This window comes from Zeus faber (genome assembly GCF_960531495.2).
Source record: "Zeus faber genome assembly, chromosome: 15".
Taxonomy (NCBI): Eukaryota; Metazoa; Chordata; class Actinopteri; order Zeiformes; family Zeidae; genus Zeus; species Zeus faber.
This window is the reverse complement of record NC_137194.1, coordinates 23079308-23105188: the sequence shown is the minus strand read 5'-3', so window position 1 is coordinate 23105188 and position 25881 is coordinate 23079308. Positions and strand designations below refer to the sequence as shown.

General features: G+C 43.8%; 1 protein-coding gene across 1 annotated transcript in view; it reads right to left on the bottom strand.

Moving 5' to 3' along the window:
* Positions 1 to 13101: 13101 nt before the first annotated feature.
* slc9a8 (solute carrier family 9 member 8) overlaps positions 13102 to 25881 on the bottom strand; it is a 28497-nt gene continuing 15717 nt past the window's right edge. The window contains exons 6-16 of the mRNA XM_080015731.1: positions 25633 to 25734; positions 25409 to 25443; positions 20973 to 21116; positions 17253 to 17394; positions 16973 to 17078; positions 16753 to 16869; positions 16596 to 16678; positions 16400 to 16511; positions 16078 to 16298; positions 15232 to 15378; positions 13102 to 14680 (exon numbers count right to left, since the gene is read on the bottom strand). Coding sequence (XP_079871857.1) covers positions 14567 to 14680; positions 15232 to 15378; positions 16078 to 16298; positions 16400 to 16511; positions 16596 to 16678; positions 16753 to 16869; positions 16973 to 17078; positions 17253 to 17394; positions 20973 to 21116; positions 25409 to 25443; positions 25633 to 25734 — 1323 coding nt within the window. The 3' untranslated portion in view covers positions 13102 to 14566. The remainder of the gene's footprint in view (positions 14681 to 15231; positions 15379 to 16077; positions 16299 to 16399; positions 16512 to 16595; positions 16679 to 16752; positions 16870 to 16972; positions 17079 to 17252; positions 17395 to 20972; positions 21117 to 25408; positions 25444 to 25632; positions 25735 to 25881) is intronic.

Here is a 25881-nt window from a genome sequence, read left to right as displayed (position 1 = left end):
ACATGAACAATAACACAATAATAATGTTCTTGTTGTATTTGAATGTGAACTGCATTTTTATTTTATTGCAAATCGTAAACTGTCCCCTCCCCGTGGGGGAAAATTGACACGGTTTTTACTGCAGGCTGTACAGTGGTACCTCGACTTACGACTGTAATTCGTTCTATAAAAACGGTCGTATGTTAAAACTTCCGTATGTCGAAGCAATTTTTCCCATATACACCACACTCATATTTTTCTATGATTTCCTTCCTAGTTTCAATGGGAATCATTGCCTTTTTCTTTTTCCCATCATCCTTCTTCTTAGGACTCATCATGAAGGGTGAAAATAAACAAAATACACAGCACAAACACAGTAAATATGAAAAAAATATCGATAGCCACGTGCACACGCGATGTAGGTCGCCTGCTGAATGACTGCTGACTGGCTCCTGACTGGCTCCTGACTGGCTGCTGACTGACTGCTGACTGACTGCTGACTGACTGCTGACTGACTGGCCGCCGACGCGCCAACTGCAAATTCCACGGTCGTATCTTGGAGCAGTCGGTCACAAGTCGATAATAATTTTTGCGACTATCGCTACTCATATCTTGGATTAGTCGTAAGTAGATGCAGTCGTAAGTCGAGGTACCACTGTACCAGCATCTTAAAGCAGTTAATTGTGGGGAAGTCAGTGTCCTGAGAGGCCCTGTCACCACTTCCCTGGGAACCACCCATAACAACAGGACATGGCGTCTTTCATCTGGACCAAGAGACAATAATCTCTATATAAGTCAATATATTATCCAAAGATTATATATAGATATGAATAATCGAATGTCCTTCACAGAACGTATCCTCGTTTACTCCGTTATTAGCTCCATTATCAAAGGCGAGTTGAGTTAAATGTTTTTATCTCCTTGTTTTTCAAAATACCCTTATTTAAAGGGCTAATTTAAAGGCCAATTCTTCTGCGTTTTGCCTGTTCCAATAAACTCCCCAATCAAATCCGGAGAGAACCTGAAAAACACGCTGCATTCCTTTTTTTATTCCCCTTTTGTTGAATTGTCTGGCCGTCAGGGAAGCCAAACACAGATTCCCATCCCACCAGGTACTGCAGGCTTTGACTCCCACTCCTGGAATCAAAGAGCTGCCCAACGCGTAGGCCGGCTGCCCAATCGATGAAGCAAGGTGGAGGTGGAGGTGGAGGTCCGGAGGCTGGGGGGAGGTCACTAGTAAGGTCACTGGTAACCAGGAGCTTGAGGCAGTTTTCGGTCAGAAGGAAAATAGAGTATGATGCACCTGCATCTGCGGAAGGAGCAGATCAGCAGTTGCTAACCACCAGTAACACAGCAGATTACTAACACAAGCGTGTTATCAGCGCATGTTTATTTTAACAATCAGGAGCACTATCTTTTTTGATTTGGCCAGTTTAAGCAAAAAATCTAACTGACACGGGGACGAGGACACCTCGAGTTCACATCAAAATGTACATGTGCAGACTGAAAGTGCGCTAGGCTATCAAGGTGGCGTTCCATGAGTTCCTATATACAGTAAAGAAACTAAAAATTCAACGCAATGAGCTTGAAAAATACCATTGTGACAAGTCTCTGCCGGTTGCAGGATAGAGATAGACCAGGAGGCAGGTGGGACAAAAAAGCAGCCTGAGCTGGGCGTTGTCCCTTCAGACAAATGCTAAACCCAAATCTCAGAAAAAAAAGAGAGCGTCTAATTCTCAAAGCACACGCAATTGTTATGTCACGGCATCTGAAGGTAGCGGAATGCAGTTTTCAAAATGCACTCCAAAAGCAACTTGTCGAAACTGAATAATATTTTGTACAAATAAGGCGTCACGAACGTTGACAAAAACATGATGAATAGTGATGAAGTGGTCAAAAGTGGCATTGAACCACAGATGGCCTCTGTGGGAGTCTCCACTCACAGGTACGGGTTTAGGGAGGGAGAGAGTCTTTCTGGCAGTTGTTCGCCAACATGGCGTGAGTATTGATTATAACAACAAGCAGAAAGGCTCGCTGGGCAATAGGATAAATAATAAACAAAAATAATCAGTCTGGGCGCAGGAGAAATTACGCTCCAAACCGGCTCCTGGGCAGCTGAGGAGGACGTGTGCCGAAAACCGCGCCCAGAACTCTGTCCGATGCGTCGATCTGCAGACGGAAAGGTGTCTGCTGGCACTTCTCTGACCAGATCTGGAGCCATTTCAAGTTAAATCAGACGAGGGGCTGGTTAGCTCCACGCTCTCGGCGTGTTCGCAACCGCAGCGGTTTTATCAATCTGGGGCTGGACCAGGCCTTCACCCAAGTGATAACCCAGATACCTTACCTCCCTCCGTCCCACTTCGTTGTGTTGCCGGCGTCGCTGTGAATGATTATGTCATCTAGGTAGGCCGCGGCGTATGCTAAGTGCGGACGCGGTATGCCATTCATGGTGCCATTCGCGGCCGCAGTCCATTTCTTTGTGAATTCACCACTCAATCTCCTGCAGCTGCATCCCCTTCCGGTTTCCAGTGCTGCCTCTCCCCACCTGCAGATGGCGTCAAAACCACTCCTTACTAACACAAACATGACATAAGTTTTTATTTTATTTTTTTATTTACATTTAAATAAAAAAACAACAACATACAGTACATAGAGTATATTTAAGTGTTATTTATTTCTGCCAATGATTTAGCGGCCCACTTGCAATCTTGCCTTAAGACCCTGAGGAAGCCAATGAACCGAGGGGGGCAATTAGTGGGACCTACCAAAAGGGAGGTCCTGGGTAGACAACCAGGCCTTAGAAGCCCCCAATGCAGTAACTGAGAGTGGACAGTTCTGGGAACAAAGAGCGCGTTGTGTGGACCACCTCTGGGATGAGGTGCCAGACTTTAGGTTCCTTTAACCACAGCCTGAGGTTAAACTGTCTCTATCCCCTCATCTGAAGCATCCACAATGAAAGGCAAGGATGAATTGTACTGTAGGTGAAACAGGATGGCGGCCGAGGTGAAGCGTTTCTTCAACTCATGGAAAGCGCCCATGGCATCTGAAGACCATCTGAACCGGGAGGGTGAACCCTTGGACAAAGCGGTGGGGCCCAGGAGGGGAGGACATGTTTGGTGGAAGGCGGGGTTGAAACCACTACACCTCTGCCTGGACATGTGGACACTGCCACAGGACAGGATGTAACCAAGGTAGGATATGATTGAGACGTGGAACAATTGGGCATGGAGCTAAACATTCACTTGAGTGGATGTAGGAAAGATGTCCTTATGCGTAATGCTTATGTCTCAAAAGGACCATGGGGACAGGTTCTCAGGAGGAGACTGTGAGTGGAGTGTTTGAAATAACCTCTATGAATAGACATCTACTCCATACTCATATTGAATATGTAGTGCTGTCCAATAACATTTTAGCCTTTAAAGTCTTGGAAAAATAGATAGAGGCTTATGCAGGGTTAATTACATATATTATTAAATCAATATAGCGATTTGAAATGTTACGTACAGCAGCAACAGCCTGACTTGTCAAACCTTATGCCATTACAAAATTACCCATATAATTAATGTGGCATTTTCACAGAATTACTCTGACATATACTCTCTATTTCTATGATTTATTCATGATTTAAATTGCTAATACAGCATGCAGACCATCTATAATGCAACTCTCTGTATTGTTGTTATTCTTTCTCAACGTTGCTATGCTATGGAATCATACATGAATTGTTCACTTGTACTGTAGTTGCTTGTTAATTTCACAAACTGTCTATAATTTATCGTAATAGTAATTCCGTTGAATATGATGAAACAGAAAAAGTGAATTATAAAATCGTTAAGCACCAAGGTACATTTACATGTATCATATATCAAAGTTATATGATTCAATTTTTTTTGACAGATTTGCATTGATAAAAAAAGAAAAATAATCAAATAAAAACTGACAAGCGTAATCAAAATCAACCAGGACATGAGCCACAGGCACTTCAGACCATGCATGACAATAATTACATTCAATTGCAATGTAAGGAATTCTCAAGGATGTTTTAATCCAATGAATCAATAAACAATGACCCGTGTAACTGATTCCATTCGCATGCCAGGATCAAACCAACTGACAATCATATATTTAAAATATTTGCATTTTATTTTGCAAAGCTCTTTGGTTTTTACCAACTTTTGCTTTAAAACCTTGGAGCTGATTTTGTCTACAGGTAAGCAGCCCTTGACACGTTCCTTGTTTGTGTCAATGGACCCGAGGCTAAATTATATTAATAGTATTACCATTAACCAAATTTTTAGTTAGAGAGCTGCAATAACACACACAAGGACCCACCTAATAATGCAATAAAATAATAAGCATTGATTTAGATCAGGGGTCTCCAACTACTGGCCTGATAAATCTGGCCCTTTAATACTTTTTTCCAATCCACGCAAATGTACTTAATCTTTTCAAATTATAAAACAAAAAAGTTGAACAAAAATGTGATCGTAAGAGAGCTAAAAAACAAACAAAAACAAAAAAGAAGTTCAACAGCAATCCCTAGAAGATAACCTGGCCAGTGGCCCCGGATGTCATTTGAGTTTTAGACCACTGATTCAGATGGAGTTATATTTTCCATTGTATACACAGTGAAAATAACAACGCAAATTCTAACATTCCAATAAGGCATACAATAACACCGAATTAAATATGAGGCGGATCACAGTCCTGAATACAGAGTGTCCGACTGCAGATCTGTGTTTTCTGACACCTTTGACTTGTAATATCACAACAGCCACACAACATGTTTTGAGCCTGGGGATCAGCAGGAACTGACGAGTTTGATACATAGGCGCAGCCTTGCAGTTTTGATCTTGCAACACATGTGCAGCGGTTGAAAAACCTATCTACCTACCTATCTATCTATCTATCTATCTATCTATCTATCTATCTATCTGTATCTATCTATCTATCTATCTATCTATCTATCTATCTATCTATCTATCTATCTATCTATCTATCTGTATCTATCTATCTATCTATCTATCTATCTATCTATCTATCTATCTATCTGTATCTATCTATCTATCTATCTATCTATCTGTATCTATCTATCTACCTATCTATCTATCTATCTATCTATCTATCTATCTATCTATCTATCTATCTATCTATCTATCTATCTATCTATCGATCTGTATCTATCTATCCATCAACCTACCTATGTACCTACCTACCTACCTATGTACCTATCTATCTATCGATCTATCTACCTGCCGACCTATCTATCTACTTACCTATCTATCTACCTACCTGCCTATCTTCTTATCTGTATCTATCTATCATCAACCTCCCTATGTGCTTATCTATCTATCTATCTTTCTATCTAGCTACCTACCTACTGTACCTACCTATCGATCTACCTACCTACCTATCTATCTATCTACATACCTACCTACCTACCTAACTACCAACCTACCTACCTACTAAACTACCTACCAACCTACCTATCTATATATCTTTCTATCTATCTATCCATCAACCTATCTATCTATCTATCTATATATCTTTCTATCTATCTATCTCTCTATTGATCTACCTACCTATCTATCTATCTACCTACCTATCTATCCACAGTATATATCAATCTCTCTCTAACAAGGTCTATGTTGTATGTATCCCTCAGTCTGTTAAAAATGTACACAAATCTGCCAAGTCAGCTCTTAAACCCTAGCGGACGTCAGGCCGGTGACAAATGCATGAACTAATGTCCTGCGACTTCACCGCTGGGTCCCTTGACGGTTTTAACGTGGCTGATGTTTGGTGAGGAACGGACGGTCGATGAGCTAAGACGCTCGCCACTCGCCGGCGTAAGCCCTCTCAAAGCCATCATCTTACCAGGCATTAGGCATCATTCAGGGACGCAAAGTCATCGATCGCGCTGCCCTCCACCGCTGAAGGCTTTTCTGCCGAGCACTTAATCCAATGCCCCTCACGTTCACTCACTCACTCGGCACACACCTTCTATAGTATGGTGAGATAACCCACACACATGGACATACACACACACACGGTGCGAACTTGCAGAACTGCTGAAAGATGTTGTGCACAGGGGACGTACACAGTATACGCTTATTGAGCCTCCGGGGCCTTGGGTTGCTGCCAGTCACACCTTCCTACAGAAGTGTAACTCGGAAGAATTCTTGCGGGAAGCCAAAAAAAAAAAAAAAAAAAGTCACTCCCGTCTTCAAGGTCGTATAAAAATGGACCCCTGCTCATATCAACACTGGACTCCCATACCAAGGTTTTTTTTTTATCTGCAGTCTGTGCAGCAATTAGTGTGATAAATACCAAAAAAAAAATACTAAACCAACAATAAGATGTATAAAAGAATACAATAAATAAAAATCACAAAAAAGGTAAATTATGAGAAATGGAAATAAAAAAAATGTTTCTTCTGAATACTTATGTTGAATTGGCACGAGGACATTAGCAGGCATAGAATCTTACACCTGTGGAAAAAGACGAGTAGGCAGGCTGCATCTCATGAGACGGGTTTGGTAGTTTTATTTCCAACAACTACTTAGTTTTCTCAAGCACCTCAGACAGATACCTTCGAGGAGTGATTCTTTCTTTTCTCCTCTAAAGCAAAATATCCCCCCAAAGAAATGCTTCTATAGCCAAACTTTGTGCGCTGCCCACCATTTTCAACTCAGAATACTCTATCGCTCAGAGTCAGTTCCCATGGTAACGCCACAGGGTTTCGATGGGAAGAAGATGCCTTTTTTCTTCCCATGTCCCCGGTCTCCGCTGCCGTCTTCGAATCACAACGCACTCAGTCATTCTGTGAGGATGATCCGCGCGTCCAGCCCAGCTCCATACTTACCTGAGCGGGATCGGCAGAATTTTCGTTTACCCTCGTTTGAACCGATGCCTTACCGAAAACGTACGGACTGCAAATTCTTTCCCGTTAACTTTTGAGGGAGAGCTTCTGATCTGAATTGGAGGAAACAGACATTGGGCTCGTTGGAAAAGCCGTTTGATACGTGTCACTTTCTTTTAACCAAGGCCTTACTAAAATGTTGCTTCCCAATCATTAATAACAAAAAAACACAGCGAGTGACAAACGTACTGCTGTGCTGCAGCTTCTCCCTGTGCTAAAACACAGTCCAGTGGGGCAAATGTTTCGAGGCGGGGGTATAGTCGCAAACTGTGCATTTGATCAAGATTTTCAGGGTTTTATTGACTCACGCACGTCTGCAAATCAGCTGTTGTGACTACATTCACGATAATGTAAGAGACTAGGAACAGGAAGTTGTGTCGCTTCCCGCTGGCAACCTGCTGTAACCAATGTTACGCTTTGGATGTACTGTGGCAATTGCAAAAATGTCGTTTTCAATAAAATGTGATAGTTATTCGAAACACACAAAACGGACACATAACATCTAGAAGACATGCGGGACTAAGGCATAACGTGAGTTTCCCTCTTTCCAAATGGAGATTTAACGTAAACGTTTGCCCCGTCGGACTCAACATGCTAATAACGGCTGGCGTTAAAAACGTCTCCTTCACAAACGCTGTCGCCTTGGAGCTGTATCGGCGTTGAGTTCATTCCCGTGCTCCTTGGCAGACCGGCTTGGGATGAGGAAGCCAAAACACACATAAAAGTGAAGGTGTAAGAAGAACAGCTCAGAGCGTCTCCAGAGATGGACTGAGACGCTCTGTAGCAGCAGCTCAGTCAAGGGTCCTCAGGCGATCTCAGGCAACATACGTATGCAAATCCAGTGTGTGAACTCTTCAATGTGTACGATGCGCACACTAGTTGCATGCTAATTCCGGTGTTGGACAGGGCAGGTCAGTCTCTCGCAATATCCGTAGAGAATCATAAAGCCAAGCACTTAATTAACCACACTGTACAGCTGCTGTGAATGTGCTTTTAACTCTGTGTGTGTGTGTGTGTGTGTGTGTGTGCATGAGTGTGAGCATACAGAGGCTTGGATGTGGACGTATAAGCTTAGGAGTGACGCAGGTATGTATTAAATTCTTTATTTTATTATTTTACATTCTTTTATTTTCAAAGGGCTGCACATCCTTGAGAAACTGTAGAAAGTGAGCGAGTGAGTGAATTAGTGGGTTAGTGAACAAGTGAGTAATTGTGTGATTTATTGTCTGAGTGAGCGAACGAGTGTGTGAGTGCGTGAGAGCGAATAAGCGGGCAAGTGAGTGAACAACAAATGCCGAGTAAGTGAACGAGTGTCGTGAGTGCGTGAAAGAGTGAATGAGCAAGGAAGTGTGTAAGGGTAAGTGAGTGAACGAGTGCGATGATTGAACAAGTGAGAGTCAGTGAACAGTTGAGTGAGTGAACGAGTGAATGATGGAGTGTGTGAGTAAGTGAGCGAGTGAGTGTGTGAGCCACTGAGTGTGAGTAAACGACTGAATGAGGGATTGACTGTGTGAGAGTACGAGTGCACAAGTGAGGGAGCAAGCGTACGTGAACGAGCGTGTGCGTGTGTGAGTGAGTGAGTACGAGTGAGTGTGTGAGTGTGGATGTGAATGAGTGAGTGAGGGAGACGGACAGTGAGGGATGGAAGACAGGAAAGTGTTGAAAGGTTGAAAGATGTGACCTCTCACCCTCCTCCTCTTCTTCTCTTTTTCCCGTCTCTTCAGGCGTCCATGTTGAGAGACAAACACTTCTTTGCGACTGGACGTGGCGGCCATTTTTCCACCTGAGAGACCACCATTTGGTTTCCTCCCGCAACGTGCTCCAACAACCCGCTCGCGCCTCACCCTCTCACCCACGCCCCCCCCCCCCCCCGACGCAAACACAGCGCCCACCTGCAGGAAGCTTCATTAAAACTCTAATTCAAGTGGTATCTACGGCTGCAGCTTCAGATAATGACTTAAGCGCCACACCTTTCATCCTAATCTCTCTTTCTTCCCTCCCCTGACGCCAAAGGTCTCGCTCATATCAACGCATTTTATTCTGACGAGAGGCAGGAATTTTCAAACAGGGACGCGGGGCAAACGTGGTTTTTGGAAGACGATGCCCCTGCACGTGCCGGAGCATGAGGCCTGGACTCCCGACTCAGGTGAAGAAATACACTCAGCTGTCCGGTTTATGACAGCGAAAAATAAAAAATAAAAATTGAGCGGGATGAATAGCTGGTCTCCACAATTCATCAGTTTGACATAAAGGGGGATACATTCCTCTTTCCTTCCTTTTTTTAATAGTTCCTTTTGGAGGAAACCAAACGTATGGATATAGACCCCTCTAGTGGCCACACACCTTTAGTACATGTAAGTGGATGCATTCTGTGGATGTTCAATTGCATTACCGTATTTATATAATAATCATGGCAGTTATAATAATGATATAAAGTATATCATATTATTAACCTATGTAATGCAAATAGACATGTTATCGAGTAAATGACTCTGCCGCTATCCCAATCCCTCTAAAAGTGATCCACCGCTTTAACAATATTAAAGACTCAACTTGGCAGATTCCAAAGCTGTTTGTCATGCCATGGCAACAAGTGTATAGCCTTTATATCTTCGTATCAGCATAATACACTCTGCAAAATCAATTTCATTTCATTTCTTTACAGAAAAAAAGAATATTCTCATATAATTGATATGCCAAAATTAGTGATGTCCTTCATGAAAATAAGGTGTGTGTGTGTGTGATTTATGTTTCTATCTGCCTTCACCACCTTTCACATCCATACAGTGTTTAGTGCTTTATATTTTGTGTTTTGAATTTGTAATAAAGTGTAAAATACGACTTCTTCCTTTAGTATTACTTAATCTTACCTACTCATTCTTTTACTTTCATTGATGAGTACACTCGCTGTACTGTTACACACATGACACCCACACTAAATCAATTAAACTTGATGTTATTCGTCATTCTTGCCGCATACTGCTTGGAGCTCTGACACATTGACCGACAGAATAACAATGCCTTCTATATCGCCATCAATATTTAATAGTCACTTTAGGGAACAGCTGTTAATAGGCATTTGACATCTTTATTTAATGTGTGTGTCAGATGTCATGATAATGAAGCAAAGACAAGGAAAATAAAAGGCCCCTGGCTCTCTCCGCCTTCTGTGCAACTCCTCTGTCTTACAAGCGCTCGCAGGCTGGAGGAGGCTTTCAAGATGTCACTTCTCATCAGCGACGCATAGCTTTCCTATGGTGTGTGGATTATTAACATATATTTAAAATGGTATTTCGGAGGAGGCAATTCATGTAATGTACAAAGCAAGGAATCAGTAGAGGGTTGACGAGTGGACCATCATTTGGCAATTAACATAATTTACAATAAAAAAAACAAGCCTATTAAAATAAACCATTATTAAAAAAAAAAAATACACCCCCCCCTCCCCCCCCCCAAAAAACTAACAAAAAAACAAATAAAATATACACTACTCACAAAAAGTTAGGGATATTTGGCTTTCGGGTGAAATTTATGGAAATGTAAAAAGTTCACGCTACAGTGATATATCATGAAAGTAGGGCATTTAAGTAGAAGCATGCAATGGTGATTTCCTCATCTCAAACAATTTATTGAAATAAAAGCCAACAACAGTGGTGGGTTTACCACAACATAAAATGTCTATGTCTCAATGACTTGTCATGTGCCCTTGAGCATCAATTACAGCTTGACAACGGCATCTCATGCTGTTCACAAGTCGACTTATTGTCTGCTGAGGCGTGGCCCCCCACTCTTCTTGAAGGGCGGCCCTCAGGTTATTGAGGTTCTGGGGTACAGAGTTAGGAGCCTCTACACGGCCACTCAGCTGATCCCATAGGTTTTCTATGGGATTCAGGTCTGGAGAAAGTGCAGGCCACTCCAATGGAGGTATCCCAGTCTCCAGCAGCCATTCCCTAATGATGCGACCTCGATGAACTGGAGCATTGTCGTCCATGAAGATGAACTTAGGCCTGTGTTGTTCATGCAGGGGCACAATGACTGGATTAATGATGTTATTCAGGTAGTATGGGCTTGTCACTGTACCATTCACAAAGTGTAGGGCACTTCTGTATTGACTAGACACACCTGCCCACACTATAACACCACCACCACCACCACCAAAGGCTCGTCTGGTGACAACAGTGGCTGATGCATAGTGCTCTCCTTGACGTCTCCAACATCGTTGGCGGCCATTATTTCTGCTCAACTGAATCGACTTTCATCAGAGAACAGCACTGAGGCCACTGGTCCCTCATCCAGTGTAAATGCTCCCTGGCCCATGCAAGACGATGATGCCTGTGCCTGGTGGTGTGGTCAGGTACCCTTGCAGGTCGTCTAGCACGCAGACTCTTCCAGTCTCTCTGTTGCAACCTGCTGATGACACTCTGTGACACTAAGCTCAGTGGTCACTTCCCTCTGAGAACATCCTGTTTGAAGCCTCGCAGTGGTGAGGTACTGTTGATCAATTGTTAGGTGTCGTCTTGGTCTCATGATGTCAAAACGTGAACAGCATGATGAAGAGGACTGTTTAAATACCAATTGTAATTGAACCAGGAAATGTATTGGTCGATTCATGGATCAAACACCTGTTGTAAATTTTTCCATTCAGCTCCTTGTTAGAGAACAGCAAGTTGTGCAAAAAGTTCTGAAACATTGAACAGTTGGACATGTGCATTCAAAAGTTTAGAGAAGGTCAAATTAAGTTCACCTGTAAAGGTTATAGTGCATTTTAGGTTCATCCTGAAATTTCACCCGAAAGCCAACTATCCCTAACTTTTTGTGAGTAGTGCATCTACTTTGTTTACATAAAATGACCTCTTGTATCCTCAACAACAGCGACACAATGAAAGCAAAACAATATCCTTTCCAGGAGGGCTGCCATGAACAGCAACATGCAAATTTCATTCCCTGGACACCAATAAAAAAATAAAATAAAAAAAATCATCCCAGGAACAACTTTTTCTCTGCAGCCTTATTTTGGTTCAGCAGCAGCAGTAGCAGATTGCCTCCATACTTTGCCAACACCTGAGAACTCCTTTTAGAGCTATGAAGTGGATGGAGTAAAGAGCATGCAGTAGAAACCTCCTCGACAGAGATGTATTCTCTCCGATGTAAGCTGTGGACTAGATCTAAGGAACTGCCTCAATGAGGTCGGTCGAGAATGAGGGAACAATCGCTTTGGAAAAAGTCAAGTAATAACCTGAGTTGCCCGCAAGTGCTATAAACAGCCTCACTCTGAAGTGAGGCCTGGCTCCAGCTACGATGGATTGGCCTCCATTTTATCAGCATAGATAAAAGCTGAAGAGGTTTTTTTTCCGGGTTTGATACCTTCCATCTGTCCATCTGAAACAACCCCACACACTGCACGTGAGGAAGGAACATTTGAACTGGTATTAGGGCTAGGAAACCAGGGAACCTCATCACCTTCCACTTTCCTTGGAGCCACGGCACATCTGGATCCGTCAGTGAAGTATCTGGAAGGTACAAGAGGAGACGAGCCAAGAGCAGATACTCGGTGGAAATCGATGGAAGGGGCACGGGGGGAGTAACGAGTGAAATATCTGTGAGGGAGTGATGGACCGAACAGGATGAGAAGAAGAAGAGGTGGAGGCGTGACGCTGGCACGCCTCCTTCCAAGCCCCGGCGGCCTGAACATCATCAGCTTGTCATTTTCAGTGACAGACGCTCTGCTGATCGGGCCAAGGCTGCGGGGAGCAGCAGGCTGGACGCACACAGCGGCGGCCCTGAGCGGCAAACAACCCCGCTGCAAGCTCGCCTGGCCAGGCGTCAAGAATGAAGGAAGCGGCTGCAGTCGGGAGCTCAGTCCACGGCGTTTCATCCCCCCTCGCCCCCGGGCGGAAAGTCTAACCAGGCGAGGGTTACCTTTCTGCACCCGTAATGTTAGGATCGAGCCAAACACTGTCAAGGAAAAGCCGTTCGTAGTAACAACGGCGAAAGTAGTTTCATGAGGGCATTTCAATCGCTATTTCAATAAATAACAAATGTAATAAATACAAATATTTTATAAAAAATTATAAATAAAAATAGCTGTAATTTAAAATAATGTAATACCAATACCAACAATTTATTAACACATTTTTTGCTGAAATAAAATTGTTATTCTATCTGAGTGTCTCATCTTTCCAACGCAACACTGCAGCACATTCAGTCCCATTGCATTTATTAGAGATAAACTTTTTTTTTTTTTACAATTCTGTAATGCTCCTTGAGCTCATAAAAAAAGCCGGCAACATAGCATAATAAGACACTAATAAATAGAAAAAGAAAACTCTTGACATTCACTAGACTTGTGTTGCCCGTCACCACATTCATTAGTGCCCAACTTCATTTCCGTGATTCACATTTAACATTAGACATATCTCATTACCAATTAAGCTATATACATAACAAAGGGGACACAAACGGAATATGTGCAGAATATTAATAAAAAATAAAAAAATGAAACAAAAGTTGAAATGTGAACACAGGGGTTGACTCTACCATTTTGAAACAATAATATAACATAGATACTATTCCTGTATGCCTATTTGTTACTTGCATTATAATTCATTTTCCATGGAATTCAAACAGAAATTACAGAGTTTTCTGCCTTTCTGTTCCATCCTGATGGAAAATGGAACCCTCTCATTTGTTTAACTTCATGTGAAAATGTTCCCTTTAAACCTATGTTTTTCCAATCAAATGTTTTTGCAGACCATACAGAATTTAATGTAAAATGTGAAAACAACAAGAGTGCAGCAATTTGGAAAGAGGCAAACACAGGGTTAAATCCCTCAACGCCATCTTGTGAGAAATGATGGGACAATTTGGAAAAAAGGGTAGAACAATACTGGCATGCTTCTTTCTCTCATCAGTATTTCTTTTCAGCGATTGCGTGTCAGGAACATTTAAAAAGTTCAAAAGGAAATAAACGACAAAATCAACAGCCCCGGATTTGGGGTATTTGGTTCATTGGACAAAATGGAAAAAAAAACGAGCGGAGATTTGAACAAGGCTTCACCAACATTGCAATGGCGTATGCACAGCAATACATAATAATAAAATTAGAACAGTAATGTGAAGATACTCTAGTATTGCTTCAAGTGGAAAACGTGGATCAACTTCACTTCTGATTTGCCTACAAATCTAAACTTTAATTTTTATATATATATATTTTTTTTTTTCTTAACTTTTATAAAAAGTTAAATCCAACAAAATAGCTTTTTAGGGTTATGAACATAGTGCCCTACGCCCATAAACATATATTATATTTGTATTTAGAACGCCCCCCCCGCCCCAAAAAGTAACTCTCTGCAGCAGCTTTCCAGAGTTTCCTTCTCATAGTAAACACGGCCACAACAGCAGCAGCTAAACCGCATTTGTAGGAATAATATTGATTTTCACTAATTTGCTTTTCCAGTGTGCTCACTCAACTCCGTCACGGGTTGGAAACCGCCACGACTTCCAGAAACTCCACCCACCATCCGGCCAGCGGCTCTTGAGGTCGGCTCTGCTGGAACACACTCCTGTGGGGGCGGAGCGGAGGGGGAGTAACCCCGTAGTACAACTCTTCTCCGTAGATACACAGCAGGGATACACACACACCCACGTTCCAAAGAGCCTTGTGGATCACAGCAGCTCGGCCTCGTCGTCGTCGTCTTCCGACCCTGAAGGTCCCTGTCGAACCTCCTCGTACCACTTGTTCGTCAGAGTCTTCATCTGGATGCGGCCGTGTAATAGATCCTAGCACACACACACACACACACACACACACACACACACACACACACACACACACACACACACACACACACACACACACACACACACACACACACACACACACACACACACACGGGTTCATTGTGTATTATTTGTGTTTTTTAGTTAATCTTATTTTGATCTTTATGTGATCGTTTATTGTATATTGCCATTTTTTCTGATTTTAGGTTTACTGCCATTTGTTTTGGTTCATTAAATATTGCAATTTTTTTTTTTTTTTTTTTATTATTATTGCCTATTGTTTTGATGTGAGCTGCAATTTCCCTCTTGAGATGAATAAAAGATCTCTCTCTCTCTCTCTCTCTCACAAAAAACATCCACCCGGGGACAGTCTTAAATCAAGCTACAGAACCAGGGCTTGTCAATGCCACTGTGCAATATAAAGCGCACACACACACACACACACACACACACACACACACACACACACACACACACACACACACACACACACACACACACACACACACACACACACACACACACACACACACACACCCACCTACACCTACCTCCTGGGTGAGACGGCGGGTGAAGAAGGGGTTGAGGTACTTGGCATCAAGCCACATAAAGCCCTTGAGATCCTGCCTCTGGTAGATGTGTGCCTCATACTCCTCCTCCGTCAGCTCCGACAGGTGCTCCGACTCGATGGCATTGCCCTGGAGAGAAAGAATAAATACAAAAGACAAGAGAGAGAATGAGACACCATGCAGGGGGGCGAGAGCAGAAGACCTGCGTGGAGAAAGGGGGAGATGAGAGACAAAGCGATGACCACACTGACAGGACAGCAGTGGTGGTGGTGGTGCGGGTGGTTGGGGAGGAGGGGGCTGAAATGACATCAAAGAGGGAGGGAGAGAAGGAGGTTCCTTGTGGGAGTTGTATACGCCGGCGCTTTGAAGATACAAAAAATGCATGTGTGGTACTTCCACGTGTGGAGGGATGCACCATACGCCGAGAATTAAACGGAAAGAGGACTTCAAAAGAACACAATGCTGCCGAGGCGTCGAAAATAACTTCATGGATAACGGTATTTTGGGCTCTCCGAATGACTGTGTACAAGCACTGATATTTGCATGGTGTGTGTGTGTGTGTGTGTGTGTGTGTGTGAGATCTGTAATGAATTCCTTCCAGAATAATGCAGTGATCAATCCTTTGATGTTACTTGCTGCAGAACAACAGGATGATTCCAGATGTAAAGGGAGGAATTCAAGATTCAAGATTTTTATTTGTCACATACATATACATACTTTCATACATATATGCAGTGAAATGTAATGAATACCTGTGATTGAACAGGCAAATAGCGCGTGTGTGTTAGTGTGCATGCGTGTATGAATTAATTAAAGCTCTCCAGTCACCATTTTCTCCGTCTTGCTGAGGTTGATGTCCTTTTTGCTTTTCCTGCGCGACTGGCTCTCCTCAATGTCCATGATGCGGATGAGCGGCATGGTGCCGCCGCCCATGAGCAGGATGGTGAAGAGGACGATGATGATGGTGGTGGTGCCGATCAGCTGGCGCTTCTCGATGGGCTCCAGGCCCAGGTGGAGGCTCAGGGCGTAGGGGATGGCTCCGCGCAGGCCTGAAACAGCGGGGAAACACAAATTAAAAAAAAATATATATATATTAAAAAAACACAGATTCCCGCCACGGTGCATGGATTCGCCCGGTGGTTTAGCTTACCGCTAAACCACATGATGAACATCATTTTCGGAGTGATCTTGTGGTCTCTGAAGAAGTTGAGCAGGAACGACAGAGGGAAGATGTTGACGGCTCGTCCCAGGAGAACCAGAACCTTTGTGGAGAGAGAGCTCAGCGACTCACACGGTAGTGAGGGGGGGGAGAACTGGGGATGCCGCGCCGGGTGGAGAGTACTCACTATGCACCAGATGACGAAGGACATTTCAAACTTGTGCGGGAAGCTGAAGATGGACAGACCCAGGAAGGCAAACACACAAGTCTCTGGGGTGGGAAAGAGGATGTCAGTGGATGGAAAAAGAAGAAAGGCGTAACGGGGGGGTGGAGCTACAACTCACCGCACATGAAGGCCACGGTGCGCAGCGTCTGCTGCATGAGGATCTGAGTGACAGGAGACAGGTTGTGGTGCGTGTAGTGAGACATGACGATGCCCGAGAACAGGATGGACATGATGCCTAGACGGAGAGAGTGAGACACGGGAAAAGGAGAAGTAACTTTAATAAAAGGGGAAGGTCAAGCAGGGTCGTTAAAGGGAAGGGGAAGTGCAAGCGCACCCACCAGACAGTTTGATGCCCTCGGCCAGACCGTAAGGGAGGTACGCGAAGATGATCATCACGCCGAATTCCAGTGAAGGAGTCTTCCTTAGGTCGAAGTGTTTGAGAGACTGCCGCAGGAGTCAAGGGCTTAAGCAGTAAAGAGGCCACAGGAGAATACACGCACACACACACACACACACACACACACACACACACACACACACACACACACACACACACACACACACACACACACACACACACACACACACACACACACACACACACACACACACGGATACCAGAGCGGAGATGAGGCCCGTGAGGGTTCCCAGAGCGGCGGAACCGAAGAACATTTTGAGAAAATAACACAGCGCCTGCAGAAAGGTCTCCCAGCCGGTGACCACAGAGTTGTCTGAGCGGGAAAAGGCACCCTCTGCCGTGCTGAAAGACAATTTAGGGATGAGGGAAAAAAAGGGGGGAGGGGGGGGTGAGACACAGGGACTGTGTGTTCTGAAAATTAAACACAAGGGGCATTTATGGATTTAGAGGCAAAGTACCATCATCTGACACAAGATGGCAGTGGTGGTGGTATAAAACATGTCAAATTGTAAACCGCTCTGAAAAGTACTGTATGTTGGATTTAAGTGCATTCTGGAGTGTGAAACAACAATAATAATAATAATAATAATAATAAATATACCAGCAATACACAGGGTCCATTATATTTGTGTATGGTACGTATTATATTTTGCAGATGACATACAATCTGTAATTAGTTAATAATAAAGTTATTCACAACATAGTAACATGTATTTATTATGTTTGTGAAATTACATGTATTTATATAGATGTAATTTCACAAACATAAAATTTGAAATTGAAATTACATGTATTTATATACATGTCATTTCACAAACATAATAAATACATGTTACTTTCAATTGGTACTTTCTTGCACTTCTTGTGCTAACAATCTACAGTTGAAGTTCTCAGTTAAATTAACTATTATTGCCTGTAATGTAATACAGACAACATTTAGTGCACGTTGACACTATTTAATGTAATTTCTCTTTTTGTTTTAAGCCCGCTACGTTTAGCTGTAGGTAGCTGCATGAACGTGAACCGTCTTATGTTTGCTCTTCAACCAAACCTTGTCACTGTTATAACCCAATAAGTTGTCTGTGCAAACAGAGCTGCAGCCATGGTGATTGACAGGAGACGTTGACCTGGTAACGTAATTTTAGTGGTCACGCCTTTCTGGGGATTCAATTTTCCGATGAGGTTACGGTTCCATAAAATCCAAAAAGCGTTGTCATATTTCTGATAGTTATAACAATTTCACGCGTACTAGTTTTCCGACGCGCTCCAAGTACATGGAACGCATCATTCAGTCATACAGTCGGGGTGGACTCGACGTGGTGATGACCCTCTGTGGATTAACGGTTTTTCGTGACCAAGATTTTCCGATGGATTACAATTCGATGAAACCGGAAAAGGGTTGATGTCTCTGCATGATTATTTATAATTTCCGGGATACCATTTTTCGATTTGTACCCAGAACATGAAACTCATCACGGACTCGCAGATTTTCTATCTTATGACTTCCGCGAATCCCGCAAAGTAAGGAGGACCAGGACTGCATCTAACACGGGGTCAGACCCGAAAAGAGCCTCTTGTGGCGGAGAAAGGGGCGTGGTCAAGAACCGTGCTGTCATCTGAAGCCGGTGCTTGACCACGCCCCTTTGTCCGCCACAGTCTTAATTTACGAAAAGCCCAAAGAGATAAAATACCAACCAACCAGGTCAGATGGGGCACGGGCACGGGCACACACACACACACACACACACACACACACACACACACACACACACTCAAATGTCATCTTTTTTTCTTTTTTTTACAAATTTCTTCTCAGCATGTGGATCGATTATAGATGAAACTTGAACTGTTCTAACGAGACCTCAACCGTGTCCGCAGCTCCATTGGTTGTCTTGTTCCTTTACTACTTTTAGCCTGAAAAGTGCCAAGGAGGATAATCCCAATAAAGATCCCTACGGGATGGAGCTCTAATAACTGTGTGGAATGATATTGACTTGACAAGTCAGTCGGCCGTCTACTAATGCCAGACGTCCTTATTGCAAGTCATTTTGGGACGGTGTCTCCTAAATGACGTAATGTGATGAAATGGAATGGAAGTAAAGAAGGCAGCAGGTCTGAAAGCTCCACTAGGAAAGACAGAGTGTCTGATTTAATTTTATAGTGCTATTTTGTCCCATTAGTTTGGGTCCCCTTTAATGAGGGGGCCATGTAGAAAAAAAAAAAAAAAAGGACTTTGATTCCAACGTGATCCACCGGCATTGATGCAAACACCCTGAAATTGACGGTTTGAACTTAGGATGACGCATTCATTGTTTACCGACGTATTCATTTAAAAAACATGAAATCTCCTGGATTTCACATCCAAAACAACAAACAATGTGCCGCTGCCAAATGCAGAGACTGTACAGCACTGTATGTGTGAATGAGATGGAATATTGTGCTTCAAATAGGTTTTCTGGCGTTGAGCCATTTACTGCCTTCTAATCTGGATATTTCTCAACCAGATAACTTAGCGTTACCATTTACAATCTTGTTGGCAGTCATTAGGGTGACTTCTAAGAAACGCTATCAGCGATGTTCATAGTAATAAGAGACCAAGTCTGAAATGTAAAACAGCTTTCTAAGAAAGCCCAAGCCCAAAGTGCTAACAGCTAACAAGCTGCCGGGGCTGCTCGGCTGATCTATAATTCATGGCTTCATTTACTCATCAGGGACGCGCAGACACTGGAGATCGCTTAGGACATTAGGCTGGGTGTGAGTGAAACAGGGAGGAAACAAAGTGAGTAGATGGATTGGATAGGGTGACGCTGAAAACGAGAAAGAAACTGCCGGTGGTCTGTTGTCGTCAACCTTGTTCGTCAAGACTTTGTGCGCCGCCCCCCCTCATTGTGTGTTGTCTATTGGAAGAAAAATGCAAGAAAAAAAACAAACACAACCTCACTTTGAGATAGGAAGCAGTAAAAGCCAAACTGACATTGTCCAGAATGTGTAAAACCATTTTTGTGAGCTTTGTGAACGCTGTTAGGCCTCCATGTGTTTATGATAAAAGGGGGCTCCTGGCAAAAAGAGGCCTCTAGTGTCACAGACGCTAAAGTAAACAAGCTAGCATGGTCCGAGTCACTGGGAAAAAACATTCATGCGATAACGACAGAGTGTAGCGACTAATCTGATATCACGGCTCTGGGGAACGCGGCCGATACCGGCCGTACTGCGAGTGATGCCAGAAAGCACTCGCCGATCAGGAGTGAGTCATCGCTCCACTCCCTCAGTTTCTGCTGCTGCTGGGAGGAGGCATGCAGAAAGTATGCCTCCCTCTCCGGAGAGCTTAACTAGGTCACCGGTTCCATTCTTTCCTCTACTTCTCTTCGCCGGTGCGTTGGTAGAAAGGATAGTGGGATCAAAGGTTGGTTGAGATGGCTGACTGCGGCGCTGAGCATCATGGGAGCTGTTTGCTGTTATTTACAATGGTGAGCGGCTTTGGTGTGAGTCCAAAAAGGTCTCTGCTGATTAATTCATATCATCTGCTTTACATGTTAGCGAGGGGATTTTACCGCGACAAAACAAATCCAAATAAATATTTAAGGTATTTTTCTCCCAAAATGTTTATTGAACCAGGTGTGAAATTGCAGCAAGAATAAAGGAGTACACATGACAACAGATCGTACAGACGCTTGCAGAGAAAAATAAAATACACCCAGATGTCATTTGACTTTGCACTTGTATTTGAATACATTCCGGTCTCTGAGCCATTTTGCATTTTAAGGTGCTGAGGTGGGAAACACTGTTCGGTGTGTGTGTGTGTGTGTGTGTGGTGATTTTTGTGCATGTGCTCCTCAGAGTTGCTCAGGGTGACGGCCTGTGCAAACAGCACGCTTGGGCAGAAGCAATAGCGTTGTGTACTGAAGGGAGCGGAGGCCTACTTGGTGAGCACGATGGAGACGGCGTCGTTGAGGATGCTCTCTCCAAACACCAGCATGTTCAGGACCGGGTCCACGTTGAGCGCGTTGAAGATGGCGATGGTCGCCACGGGGTCCACGGCGGAGATCAGAGAGCCGAAGGCAAAGCTACAGCGTGGGATAAGAAGCATTTCAGAGTTTTACAGATAATCCACAATCACGTCTGTGGACGGCAGCTCTGCCTGTGCAAACCAAATCACACTCACATGCAGAGAAAGAACAGAACACACCAAACTGAAAGCGTGGACATTTAAATCCCTGTGAATTTTTTATTTTTTTAACCTGTGCTGTCAGCATGCTGGCATACAACAGAGTATTTATGCCAGTGCATCTAGGACAGAGTTAGTCTGCAAGTGGAGTTCTACTTCTCTTCTTCTTTTTTGGTCTATGAACACCTCATGATCATTACTTCTCCAAGAGGGGGAGAATCACCACAGGTGAGAAATACCGTTTACACCAAAATCCGCAGGCTTCCCTGGGTAAACCCATGAAAAATAGGCGATGGACAGCTTCCCCATTGCCAGGTGAAATGCCGTTTTTTTTTTCCCTGGTGTCACGTTCTACTTATTTTGAGATGTTAAAAAGAATCCGGTCGTCATGAACGACTTAACACGACATTGGGAGAAGCAAGTAGTCCTTCAGTGGCAGGGAGCGGAGACACTCCTCCGGTTCGGAGACCAGCTTGGGGCGATGCTGGAGCGGCGCGGAGCCCGGCGGGGAGCGTAAGAGTTCTCCGCTGTGCTCCCCACGGAGCGCTCTCCGTGAAACATTTCATGGTCTCCTATGCGGGGAAAAATAGTCAATAGCTTCTGATTTTGGATTCTAAATCGGATAATTACGGATAATTAATGCACCAACGTTGAGAACTTCAACGTGCATCGCATCGCGCAGGTAAAGGGGCAAAAATTTGCGGGCCGACCCAGGTGTCCTGTTTACATCAAAGCCGGAGAGAGTCAGAGCCAGAGACGATAAAAACCTGTGTCTATTGGAGGGTCATTTGACCCGGGACTTTAACCCGGGTGTTACCTTTCCCACTTATTACAAATGGCGGATGTTAGCGGGTGTTACTGGGTTTTTGGCGCAGTGGGAAAAGGGTAAAATAAACATAGAACCAAACAACAAAATGTACCTGGAAAAACATACGACATGTATGGACAAAATAGTTAATTAAGTCCAGGAAAACTGGAACAGCAATTCAGCACATGGTCTCTTCCTACCATAGTTATGGCAGTAAATGAGGGAGGAAAGGAGAGGGATGTAATTAGGAAGGTGTTCGGGGGTGTGTTAGAAGCAGGTGCTGGTGGTGTGTGTGTGCCTGAGATGAGTCCACCTGTGTGTGTGTTCACCGGTGAGCGCACAGCACTTGTCCCAATTAGTTCTGGTGTATGAGGTCGGAATTATATAGCGGGCCTCCAAGCAACGAAAAAGGCCCCGCGGCCACCGCTGGGGTCCAGCTGCAGTACAGACACTCCATGACCGCAGGAACGCTCCTGGCGTAGGGGTGTAACAATTTACCAATACAATTTGCAAAACGGTTTTAACGTTAAAGATGCGACTACATAGATAAGCGGATCCCCGGATAAATGTAGCATGAAGTGGTCGATGGCTTGATTGTAAAATTGAGAATTGGTTGACTGAAGCTTTGCTTCTAATTCTACTTTAGTAAAAACCAAGCTGCTGCGCAAGACTCCGTGATCTAACGTTACAAGTCATGTTAGTTTCACGCCGTTGCACCGACAGACCAACCACGTCTCCCCCGCGATCTGTCTGCATTAAAAAAATAAAAAGCTTAACAGTCCGGAAAAAAAGAATAAAAATAATTAAATAAAATAGGATAAAAATAAAATAAATAAATACGATTAAAATTAAAAATATATGTCCACCGTTGATTTTACTGTTCCCTGAATAACAGAGATGACTATTTTCATGGCATCTGGCTCTACCCACCTATCCAAACATTCTGGGCCAACCAAGAAACGATCAACCCTTCTGGGTCGCATCATTCCAGTCTCCCCGTCCGTATGTCTCCTCGGTGACCTCTCCCCAGTTGACACACCACTTAAAGACCAGCAACCCATTTTGACAACCCTTAACAATTGCCAAGAAAATAATATTACTCAACTGGAAAAGCAGAGATGATGTCTCCAATGGTTACATTTATTAACAGAATACATCTCAATGGAAAAACTACTGACAATATCAAAAAACAAGGTTGATTCATTTAATGAAATATGGGCTACTTTTAGTGGCCGCTGCCCGGCCTGCTGCACCCCTGCGTTGATCTTGTTGTGCTCCGCCTATCTCTCGGGTGCCTTCTGGGGCCCTTGGGAGGCCACTTGCCGTCGTAGGTGTGGGGGGTGGCTGTCGGCCTTTGCTCTGGCTGCGCAGCTTCTCTGCAGTGGGTGCCCCAGATGGCGGAGTGCCCACATATCTGGTGGCCTGCAGGCGTCGGAGGGGAGCTGACATCCAGGTGCCCCGCACTGAGCACACGTGGCAGAGCGCTCAGGGCTGGTTTGGGTGGGGGAAGGCATGGGGGACCCACTGGCATGCCTGCGGTTCGGGTGGGATGTCGGTCTGTCATTTGGACCTGGCTCCGGGCCTGTGGTCCGTGTCTGGCGCCTGCGGCTTGCACCTGCACGTGGGTTAGGGTTGTAGGTGTGCGCCTCAGGGTCTCCTTCACCTCCATCCAAATTGATGTTCCAGTTTTCCACGACTTAATTAACTTTTTTCGATACACGTCGTCTGATGTTTCTATGTTTATGCTTTTCCATGTACATGTTAGATCACTACATGGAGTAGTAATTAGTTGTTTATACCAAAACATGGTAAGATAGTTCTCCAAAGAGGGGGATTGGTGGTGGTTCTGTGTAACAAAAAGCTCTGCTCTTATCATCCCACAGGTCATCCACAGGACAGAGTTACTGCAGCAGTTCTTGATGATTAAAGAATGAATAAAGAATTGCATTGCAGGTTGAGAAGTTGAACTCCAGTGGCAGATTAACTCTGTCCTAGGTGCAATTGCATACGAGTACTCTATGTTGTATGCCCAGCACAGGTTTATAAAAAAAGAAATAAAAAAATATTGATTTGTATGTATACAAATTGCCAAATATACAAAACAGAGATATTTAAGATATCTTTTATAGAATTGGCTTTTTTAAATTGATAATGTCTACATTAAACAAATGTTCAGAACTGTATCAGATTGCATCATAAAACCTCACTGAATATAATCGTAGCTCTTGTATTTAGATAAGTGTTGGATCATCTTATAAGGGGGAGGTGCACACACATATCTGAGAACCCTGCCCTGCAGCTACAGAAGACCCCTCCAGCCCCCAGAGAAGCCAGGAGCCCGCGGAGCAATACCTACACAAAGCCCCAAGGAGCATAAACCAGTCCCAGAGAGCGCGATCGGGCAAGTGCAGGCATTAGTAAGACACACCTGTAAGCTCGGAAGCACAATCAGATCAACACATGGGTGCAGTAGGTCATCCAAGACGACCGTGCACTAGCGTCCCCTCAAATCCCCAGTGCCCCAACATCCCTTAAATCCCTGTTGAAACTCTTAAAGCCCTCACAAAAGAAAATATGTATTCGAAGTTTGTCGCACCACAGAAAAGTGTGTTAACCACACAGCCAAATTTGAATGATTAAAAAAAAATTGCCAAGTATATAATATTAGGTTTCAAAATCGTGGGAAAAAAGGACGACTCTCTAATCTGCGGCTACTCTTGATGCTGGGGGCGTGTCCCCTGTAAGCACTGATCGCTGAATTATTAATCATATACATACAACTCACAATTGAACGGTAGAATCACTATTCTTATGTACTGTTAGGGGAGCGGAGCCCCGATTTAGGCCCGCCCAAAAAATCCGGAACATAAAAATAGTAAACCGGTCTGACTTCACAATTCAGTACTACATCCTTCACAGTCTTTTCACATTTTCATCCATCAATTACTTTCTAACATGTATAATGTGTTCAGAAACCAAAAATCTTGGAATTTACTTTACTTTACTTTACTCGAACATATTGACAGAGATGAACAGACATGCACACGTGTATCGTTCAACATCTAAGAGTCTCATCCTGACTGAAAGATATTTCCGGAGATTAAAATAGCTATACTCTTTCAAGCTGTGTGGTAGCTCTAATAAAAGAAACAAATAAAACCACTGCCAACGACGCCCTGTAGAGGGCACTCGTCGCACTGACCAGAGACACCACTTCCCATGAAGTTAGATGAAGTCATTTTAGACGGAATGTACCGTCACGCCCTGCGAGTGCCTTATAGATGCTACTGGATGGCAAAACAAGGACACCCCCACAATAAAGAAAGGAGAGCGAGAGAGAGAGAGAGAGAGAGAGAGAGAGCGAGAGCGAGAGGCTCCCTTACCTGTCTGTCATGGTCATCTTGTAGATAACATCCGCCTGCGAAAGACAGAAACAAAGAGATATTGCACATTGGACACAGAAATGCAAGTGAACATAAACACCTTTATCTTTTTTGGTTTGTGGCAGCAGACTATATAAAAAGGGACTCCTCAAAGATTCTAATATTCTGAATGGAGGAATAAGAATCAAAATAAACTCGCTCAAAACTACCGTTTGAGTCCTCACCTGTCCAAGAAAATAGATGCCTCCTCCTACAATGAAAGCAGAAATCGCTGTACCGATCACAGCAAAGAGGCTGATGGAGCCAATGTTCTGGAAGAAGTTGCCCTGGACAGACAGACAGGTAATTAATATCTCATGCACTCCGAGAGAGCGTATGTATGTTATATACTTGTTGGACAGAATGTAGTACGGAACAGGGAGAAAAGGGAAACGCGGGGCAGTACATGACAAGAAACACTTGAAACCATTAGG